Source organism: Lolium rigidum, chromosome 7, assembly GCF_022539505.1.
Source record: "Lolium rigidum isolate FL_2022 chromosome 7, APGP_CSIRO_Lrig_0.1, whole genome shotgun sequence".
Classification (NCBI taxonomy): domain Eukaryota; kingdom Viridiplantae; phylum Streptophyta; class Magnoliopsida; order Poales; family Poaceae; genus Lolium; species Lolium rigidum.
In genome coordinates this window covers 166560854-166570877 of record NC_061514.1, presented here as the reverse complement: position 1 = coordinate 166570877, position 10024 = coordinate 166560854, and the positions used below count along the sequence as shown (strand labels likewise).

The window sequence follows — 10024 nt, the reverse complement described above, 5'->3', positions numbered from 1 at the left end:
CGACTTCATCTCTTTGTCGGTTCTTGCCTACAAGTTTAGCACAAGAAGTTTAGAACGAGAAATGACCGATAAATGTAGGAAGTGCTAGCTAATTTGGATAGAATAGTACCAAATTACAAAACCAGCTATCGAAACCGAAACCGCCTCCCTTATCGAAAATTTGCTTGGATTCTTCCGGGGTAGGCTCCCTGTGGGTATTCTTCCAATGTATAGCCTTGAATTTCCTATACCGATGAAAAGAGGAAGAGTTAGCCACGAACATACGAGTGAATGTTTGCGAATAATTAAATGGTTCGCACTTACTCGATGTACGGCTTCACTTCGACCATGGTGTTTAAGACATACGAGTGGATCAAGGTCCGCTCAGGTAGGTCCGTTCGTACGGCTTCGAGCCACTTGACTTGCCACCAAGCCCCACGAAGATGCTAAGCTTGGGTACTTCTTCATTGTTGGCGGCATTGTAACGGAGGACCGGGTTGTGCTTTGTGGGAATGTTGGGATCATAGTGCTTAGTGGTGAAGTTTGCCACCTCCACGTTCGGGACTGCCTCGGCTATGGATGCTTCGATCTTGCATTTATTGCCGGTCATTTGACGAAGCTTTTGTGTTTCTCTCTCGGGACCAAACTGCCAACGGCCCCAATTCGGGCCCCCTTTAAGCACTCCTCCGCGAGGTGCAGGATCATGTGTTGCATCGGATTAAAAAACCCCGGAGGAAAGATCTTCTCCGGATCGCAAAGCAACACGGGTGCCTCTTCATCCAGCTTCTCAATCACTTTAGTGTCTAACTCCCTAGCACAAATCTGGCGGAAGAAAAAACTCAACCTCGCTAGCACTCGCCAAGTCTTCTCGGGGACATAGCCTCGAATCATCACCGGCATTATCCGCTCAAGCCATATGTGGTAGTCATGACTCTTCGGTCCTTGTACTCGCAGCGTTTCAATGTTCAGGCCCCTCATCCGAGTTGGCTGCGAACCCATCGGGGAAAAACAAGGAGTCCTTCATCCATTGGAAGACCTCCCTTTTTTGGGCCTTTGTGAGGCAGAACGGAGCGTGTGGCTTAGTCCAAGTTTTTTGGCACCATTAGGTGGCTGCATGTTCAACTCCGGCCTATCACACCACCTTTCTTGATCAATTCGAGCCTTTATGTTATCCTTCGTCTTCTCGGTGTCCACAATCGTGCTCCAAATGGCTTCACCGATATTCTTCTCGGTGTGCATTACATCAATGTTATGCGGGAGCTCGAGAAACTCAAAGTAAGGGAGCTTCCATAAGCACGGCTTGTGAGTCCATTGGTGTGTCTCCCCATATCCTAAGAAACCATTCCCATCAGGGCTAGGCTGAAGAGCATCTAACTCGGCCTTGATTTCCGTTCCGGTCTTCGGAATTGGCTTCGGGCCACGGACAACACGGCCTTTCTTGAAACTCTTTACATCACTCCTGTATGCATGCCTCCGCTCAAGGAAGCTGTCGAGCTTCATCAAAGCATGAATACTTGCCTCCCTTGTTTAGCCGGAAGAAAGTCACGGCACTATGCGCACGCGTGGGCAAGGCCACTTCCCATGTGTACACCACCCGCGAGAACAAAGCACGTGCTTGGCAGGTCATGCGGGGACGTGTGGTACCACACATACATATCGAAGTACTCCTTCTTTGATGCGTCATATGTTCGGATCCCGCGACCTTCCCAGCCACGAACCAAGTCATCCACCAGCGGTTCCAGGTACACATTCATGTTCTTGCCCGGGTATTTGGGCCCTGGGATTATCATCGACACAAACATGTTCTCTGATCTCATGCAGACGCCAGGGGGAGGTTCATGGGAATAACAAACACTGGCCAACAACTGTATACTGCAGCCGACATACCATATGGATTGAACCCATCGGTTGATATCGCAAGCCGCTACGCTCCTCGGGTCACACGCTTTCGGTGGAAATTTCTTCACAAAGTTCTTCCATGCAGTACCATCCGACGGATGTATCATCTTGTCGGTGTATCTGTTTCCTTCCACGGCCCACCTCATCTGCTGGGCGGTATCCTCGGTCATGAAGAGCCGCTGGATCCTCGGTAGAAGCTGGAAGATAGCGGAGGATATTCTTGGCAACCGTGGTCCGCCTCTTCGACCATCACCATTGCGGTCTACCTCAAAGTACCTAGAGGAATTGCATTTGATGCAATAATTTGTGTCGGCGTGCTCCTCTCTGAATAGCATGCATCCCTTTGGACAAGCGTGTATCTGCTGAGATGACATCTTAAGGTCACTGAGCAATTTGGTCGAATAGTAGAAGTTTTGCGGCAAGAGGTGCCCTTCCGGCGAGAAGGCTGCCTACGATGACCAGAAGTTCATCGAACCCATCTCTGCACAAGTTCCTATGGCACTTCAAGGCCATAAGGCGAGCGATGGCATCTAGTTGGGTAACCTCTGTATTTTCATGTAGGGGTTTACGCGAAGCAAACGAGCCTCATAGTACTCCTTTGTGTTTTCCTCCGGGTCCTCACTTGTCTCCGCATCCTGAGGTGTCTCCACCTCTACATGAGAGCTTTCGGGCACATTACCATTAGCCAAGTTTTCTAAGCACCTATCAAAACCAGGTGTCATATTCCCCCTAGGTTGAATCTGCCGCACCTCCTTCCTAGCACGTTTCTTTGCCTTTTCTCCATGGTAAGTCCAAATCCTGTAGGACGGTGTGAACCCAAACTTGATCGGGTGCATACTCATAGTTTCCTTGTCCTGTGCCTTTCGGTTAGCGCACTTACTACAAGGGCACCAAACACTTATAGGTCTGCTAGGGATGGCAAACGCCCTATCCACAAACTGCTCGGTCTTTTCTCCCCATTCATCAGTATAGTTCCACTGACTGATTCTGCCATCGTACATCCAGCCACGATTATCCATCCTCTAATCAGCAACAAAACAGACGAACATAGCATTTATATATCAAATAGGAAATAAATGCATCATATATTTATTTATGTTACGCGTGCATCAACCTGAAACTCTACTAGGTGGGCTCCTAGCAGCCGCCGGATCCGTAGATTGAGTACGTTCTCCGTGCTCTACCCCGATCCGAGACAGAATTTCGGCAGCACCTCCCCGCTGCTCTCCCGATACACGTCTCGGCAAAAAGCCGAGAGGGGTGTGCATCCGGAGAACAACGGGGAGGCGCTATATGTTTCATTTGTAAATTATATTAAACTTGTTTTTCAAAATGTGTATTATTTAATACTATATGTTTCATGTTTTTCAAGAAATGTGTGATTAACCATAACCCTAACCCTAACCCTAAATCCTAACCCATTGATCTAGCCACATTAATCATAACCCTAACCCTAAATCATATAACCCTAAATCATATAACCCTAAATCATAACCCTAACCCTAAACCCTAACCCTAAATCCTAACACATTAATACTTAACCATAAATCCTAACACATTAATACTTAACCATGCATCATAAACCCTAACTCTAACCCTAAACCCTAAACCTATACCTAACCATAAATACTTACCCTTTAACCTAAATCTTTGGTTCTCCATGTGTATATGTACTAAACAAACCTAAAAGAATGAAAAGTTACATTGGTGCACCCTCGCGCGGAGAAATCTAGGGGGTAGACCCGCCGGGGCACGCGTTCCGCTGTTTTGGGGGAGGAGGGGGATAACGACCGCCGGAGCACCGGAACCCCACCAAACCTTGCATGTGGACCTATTCTATGTGTCAAAGTGTGATGCAATTAAGGTGTGATTCACAAAATGGTGCATGGCATGGATCCCCGGTCTGACATTCCTCACCTTCGGCGATAACACTTAACGAGATTCCCGGACGTGTACGGCGGAAGTGTCCCGCCGCGGGTATATCGGGGGCTAGACTGTGCCAAAGGGTGCCACACATGGTTTTCCATATGTCCATGGACTAAACAAACCTAAACCTATGAAAAGTTACATTGGTGCACCCTCGCGCGGAGAAATCTAGGGGGGTAGACCCGCCGGGAGCACGCGTTCACATTGTTTTGGGGGAGGAGGGGGATAACGACCGCCGGAGCACCGGAACCCCACCAAACCTTGCATGTGGACCTATGATATGTTTCAAAGTGTGGTGCAAGGTCTAACGGTGCAAAAGTAGCTCCCCTAAACCCTAAACCCTAAACTCGGGAGGCTTCGAGCCCTAAACCCCTCTAAATCCCTAAACCACGACGCCGGAGCTGCAGAACCATGCATCATAAACCCTAACCCTAACCCTAAAACCTAAACCTAAACCTAACCATAAATACTTACCCTTTAACCTAAACCCTAGCCCTAGCCCCTAAACCCTAGCCCTAACCCTACACCTAACCCTAACCGAGTAGACCGGGCACACCGTCGATCGTGTGATAATGGCTCTAGCTGCGGGTATATGTGCCAAAGGGTCCCAATCTTTGGTTCTCCATGTGTATATGTACTAAACAAACATAAAATAATGAAAAGTTACATTGGTGCACCCTCGCGCGGAGAAATCTAGGGGGGTAGACCCGCCGGGGCACGCGTTCCGCTGTTTTGGGGGGAGGAGGGGGAGAACGACCGCCGGAGCACCGGAACCCCACCAAACCTTGCATGTGGACCTATTCTATGTGTCAAAGTGTGATGCAATTAAGGTGTGATTCACAAAATGGTGCATGGCATGGATCCCCGGTCTGACATTCCTCACCTTCGGGCGATAACACTTAACGGATTCCCGGACGTGTACGTCGAAGTGTCCCGCCGCGGGTATATCGGGGGCTAGACTGTGCCAAAGGGTGCCACACATGGTTTTCCATATGTCCATGGACTAAACAAACCTAAACCTATGAAAAGTCACATTGGTGCACCCTCGCGCGGAGAAATCTAGGGGGGTAGACCCGCCGGGGCACACGTTCCGCTGTTTTGGGGGAGGAGGGGGATAACGACCGCCGGAGCACCGGAACCCCACCAAACCTTGCATGTGGACCTATGATATGTTTCAAAGTGTGGTGCAAGGTCTAATGGTGCAAAAGTAGCTCCCCTAAACCCTAAACCCTAAACTGGGGAGGCTTCGAGCCCTAAACCCCTCTAAATCCCTAAACCACGACGCCGAGCTGCAGAACCATGCATCATAAACCCTAACCCTAACCCTAAAACCTAAACCTAAACCTAACCATAAATACTTACCCTTTAACCTAAACCCTAGCCCTAGCCCCTAAACCCTAGCCCTAACCCTACACCTAACCCTAACCGATGAGACCAGTGCACACCGTCGATCGTGTGATAATGGCTCTAGCTGCGGGTATATGTGCCAAAGGGTCCCAATCTTTGGTTCTCCATGTGTATATGTACTAAACAAACCTAAAAGAATGAAAAGTTACATTGGTGCACCCTGCGCGGAGAAATCTAGGGGGTAGACCCGCCGGGCACGCGTTCCGCTGTTTTGGGGGGAGGAGGGGGATAACGACCGCCGGAGCACCGGAACCCCACCAAACCTTGCATGTGGACCTATTCTATGTTTCAAAGTGTGATGCTAGGTGTAATTCACCAAATGGTGCATGGCATGGATCCCCGGTCGACATTCCTCACCTTCGGGCGATAACACTTAACGTATTCCGGACGTGTACGGCGTGAAGTGTCCCGCCGCGGGTATATCGGGGGCTAGACTGTGCCAAAGGGTACCACACATGGTTTTCCATATGTCCATGGACTAAACAAACCTAAACCTATGAAAAGGTATATTGGTGGAACGTCGCGCGGAGAAATCTAGGGGGTAGACCCGCCGGGCACGCGTTCCACTGTTTTGGGGGGAGGAGGGGAGAACGACCGCCGGAGCACCGGAACCCCACCAAACCTTGCATGTGGACCTATTCTATGTGTCAAAGTGTGATGCAAGGTGTGATTCACAAAATGGTGCATGGCATGGATCCCCGGTCCGACATTCCTCACCTTCGGGCGATAACACTTAATGCATTCCCGGACGTGTACGCCGAAGTGTCCCGCCGCGGGTATATCGGGGGCTAGACTGTGCCAAAGGGTGCCACACATGGTTTTCCATATGTCCATGGACTAAACAAACCTAAACCTATGAAAAGTTACATTGGTGCACCCTCGCGCGGAGAAATCTAGGGGGGTAGACCCGCTGGGGCACACGTTCCGCTCGTTTTGGGGGAGGAGGGGGATAACGACCGCCGGAGAACCGGAACCCCACCAAACCTTGCATGTGGACCTATGATATGTTTCAAAGTGTGGTGCAAGGTCTAATGGTGCAAAAGTAGCTCCCCTAAACCCTAAACCCTAAACTGGGGAGGCTTCGAGCCCTAAACCCCTCTAAATCCCTAAACCACGACGCCGGAGCTGCAGAACCATGCATCATAAACCCTAACCCTAACCCTAAACCCTAAACCTAAACCTAACCATAAATACTTACCCTTTAACCTAAACCCTAGCCCTAGCCCCTAAACCCTAGCCCTAACCCTACACCTAACCCTAACCAAGTAGACCGAGCACACCGTCGATCGTGTGGTAATGGCTCTAGCTGCTGGTATATGTGCCAAAGGGTCCCAATCTTTGGTTCTCCATGTGTATATGTACTAAACAAACCTAAAAGAATGAAAAGTTACATTGGTGCACCCTCGCGCGGAGAAATCTAGGGGGTAGACCCGCCGGGGCACACGTTCCGCTTGTTTTGGGGGGAGGAGGGGGAGGACGACCGCCGGAGCACCGGAACCCCACCAAACCTTGCATGTGGACCTATTCTATGTTTCAAAGTGTGATGCTAGGTGTAATTCACCAAATGGTGCATGGCATGGATCCCCGGTCTGACATTCCTCACCTTCGGGCGATAACACTTAACGGATTCTCGGACGTGTACGGCGTGAAGTGTCCCGCCGCGGGTATATCGGGGGCTAGACTGTGCCAAAGGGTACCACACATGGTTTTCCATATGTCCATGGACTAAACAAACCTAAACCTATGAAAAGGTATATTGGTGGAACGTCGCGCGGAGAAATCTAGGGGGTAGACCCGCTGTTTTGGGGGGGAAGGAGGGGGACGGCCGCCGGAGCACCGGAACCCGGATATATGTGGGGGATGAGCATGGAGACTAATTTTGTATTTCACATAGTGTAATAAATAGTCATCAAAAAGAAAAACTAATTAACAAAATAAATATAAGTAGTAGATGAAATAAAATAGTTAGAAAAACAAAAAAATGTATATTGGCGCACGGCAAAGGGAGGAGCGCACGGCAAAGGACCCTTTGCCGTGCAACTTGTCTGTCTGCACGGCAAAGTCTGGCCGCACGGCAGTGCCCAGGCCTTTGCCGTGCGCTGTTTCTTTGCCGTGCGGCTTGCAGGGACTTTGCCGTCCCGAAATCTTTGCCGTGCGCTGCTCCAATTCTTTGCCGTGAGAAACTTCTTTGCCGTGCGCCAAATCTTGCTTTGCCGTGATATGTTTCTTTGCCGTGCGCTGCGCTAATACTTTGCCGTGCATATTTTCTTTGCCGTGCGCTCTTCCTTCTACGCACGGCAAAGAAATCTTTGCCGTGCAGCAGCTCACGGCAAAGTTTGGCTGCACGGCAGCGCCTGATTTTCCTGTAGTGTATAGCGGCATGCCAGCATTTTGATCATAAAATGAGACATGTATTGATGCATGCAGACGCAATACATACTCACTTGGCTAGCTCACTGGAGAACGTCCATTCATCACATGACCAGTGCAGCAGCAATGGAACTCCTTGCCATTCTCCTCTGCTTCCTAGCCGGCGTAATGGTCTTCTTGCGAAGCTACACTACTTGGCGAGACCGTGGTCAGGCGACAATCATCGTCACCGACCCCGCCGTCGCCCACCGAGCGCTGATCGTGAACGCCGCCGACTTCTCGAACCGGCCGGCGGCGATCTTCCCCGTCTTCATCGCAAGCTTGCGCGACGGCGAACGGAACGATAACATGACCACCGTTAAGTACGGCCCTCGCTGGCGAGCGCTCCGGTGCAACCTCGCCGCCGGGATCCTCCACCCGTCTCGCCTGGCTTCTGTCGCTCCGCTGCAGCAGGAGGCTGCCAAGACCCTCGTCGACGGCATATCTTCCAGATGTGAGGAGGCGGCCGTCCGCATCCGCGGGCCCGTCACCACCACTGCGTTCGCGCTCTCCGCGCGCCTGTGCTTCGGCGATGCGGTGGACGCCAACCTCCGGCGCGCCATGGGCCAAGTAACGCGTGACTCCATGGTCGTCATCGGGGAGCTCGGCCCCAGGTTTGACGGCTCGATGATGTCCAAGCTTGTCAACTGGAGGGGGCTTAACCGGATCTCCGCCTTGCTCGACCGGCAGGCCGAGCTGTACCGGCCCCAGATCGCGGAGGCACGGATGCAGTCACAGTCATCTCATCCTCGGCTTTGCGGAGGTGTCGTCCCACCATATGTCGACTCCCTCGTTGCTCTCCGTGTTCCCGACGACGACGATGATGATGCCCCTAACGGCGATGGCCGTCGTCCGCTCCGAGAGACCGAGGTGGTCGGGCTCTTGTTCGAGTTCCTCGGCGCAGGCACAGGGTCGGTGGTGGCCTGTCTCGAGTGGACCCTCGCCCACCTCGTGGACCAACCGGACATCCAAAGTAAGCTACGCCGCGAGATCATCCACGCCGAAGGCTCCGGGAAGAGCCTCCGCAGCATGCCATACCTGAATGCCGTGGTGCTCGAGAGCCTCCGCATGCACCCGCCGGTGCCGTTCACCTTGCGCGGCGCCCAGGGCGAGGGCGCCAAGGCAGTTGGCGTGCCGGCCGACGACTTGAGGGTGTTCTTCAATTTAGGCCACATCGGAAGGGACAAGAAAACTTGGACGGACCCCGACGAGTACCGGCCGGAGCGGTTCCTTCCCTTGGGCGAGGCGGAGCACGTCGGGCCGACGCCGGGACAAAAGGAGATAAGAATGATGCCGTTCGGTGCCGGGCATAGGCACTGCCCTGGCGTCGGCATGGGAATGATGCTCATTAAGTGCTTTCTTGCCGCCCTCGTCCGCGAGTTTGAGTGGGCGCCGTCGGCCCAAGGCCATTCCGGCGGCATTGACATGACAGAGCTAGACGGGTTCCTGAAAATGATGAAGACGCCACTTTCAGCGAGTGTCACGCGACGCCGTTAATCATTGTATATTCTACACTACTTAAAAAGGAGGAACATGTTCCTTATTCTGCCAATACATCAAATGTTTTCTTCGTCAGCTTCGTCAACCATTCGTTCGTTCCGCACGGGCTCAACTGGGCCGAAGCCCAGCTACATCGTCGTGATGGAAGCATGAACCCAGCGACCAAACCCTCGCCCTGATGGCGTGCTCCACCGACGCTGCCGCCTGACTGCCCACACGACGCGCCCGACGCCACCTCCTGCCACCCCCACCCCCATCCTCCTCGCCAAATCTTCCCAGATGATGGGTTCTATCAGCTCAAGATCATTTTTTTCAGTCGGTGCCCCAAGATCTGTGAGCGGCGGTGCTTGATGCGGCGACGGTGGGGCTTGATCCCTCGACAGCGAAGGAGAAGGAGGCCATAGACGAAGGAGAAGGAGGCCGGCGGCGGAGGACAAGGAGGGTGACGTCCAGGAGCAGCTGCAGCAGCACCGGTGGCCGTGCAAGCGGCCGTCTTTGCCTGCCCGGCCGTCTCCGGAACGCCGTTTTCCTGCTGCAGAACCGCGTCCCTGGGCACGCCAAGCCGTGATCCCTCCGTCCTGTCGTCGTCGCCGCAACCATCTGTGGTATTTTGCGGTGGATTTTTCGCTTCTACTCGTACTCCCACTGGTAGAAAAAAGGCCATCAGTCGCGGTGCGCAACTGCCATTGGTCGCGGTTGCGCAACCGCGACCAATTAAGCGCGACTAAAGGCCCCCCCTTTAGTCGCGGTTCCTTACGAACCGCGACTAAAGGCTCCTCCACGTGGGCGCCAGGCGACCGTCGGGGCGGAGGTCCTTTAGTCGCGGTTCTTCTGGCCGACCGCGACTAAAGGCCGCCGCAGGTTTAGGGTTTTAGCCCCCCCCTAAACCTGCCCCCCTAAACCT

General features: G+C 52.7%; 1 protein-coding gene across 1 annotated transcript; it reads left to right on the top strand.

Annotated features, from left to right (window-relative positions):
• Window positions 1–7707: 7707 nt before the first annotated feature.
• Window positions 7708–9117, top strand: LOC124672244 (cytochrome P450 89A2-like). Its single transcript, XM_047208508.1, has 2 exons — window positions 7708–7748; window positions 7917–9117. Exons 1-2 carry the CDS (start codon window positions 7708–7710, stop codon window positions 9115–9117), a joined length of 1242 nt encoding a protein of 413 aa, XP_047064464.1.
• The last annotated feature ends 907 nt before the right edge of the window (window positions 9118–10024 follow it).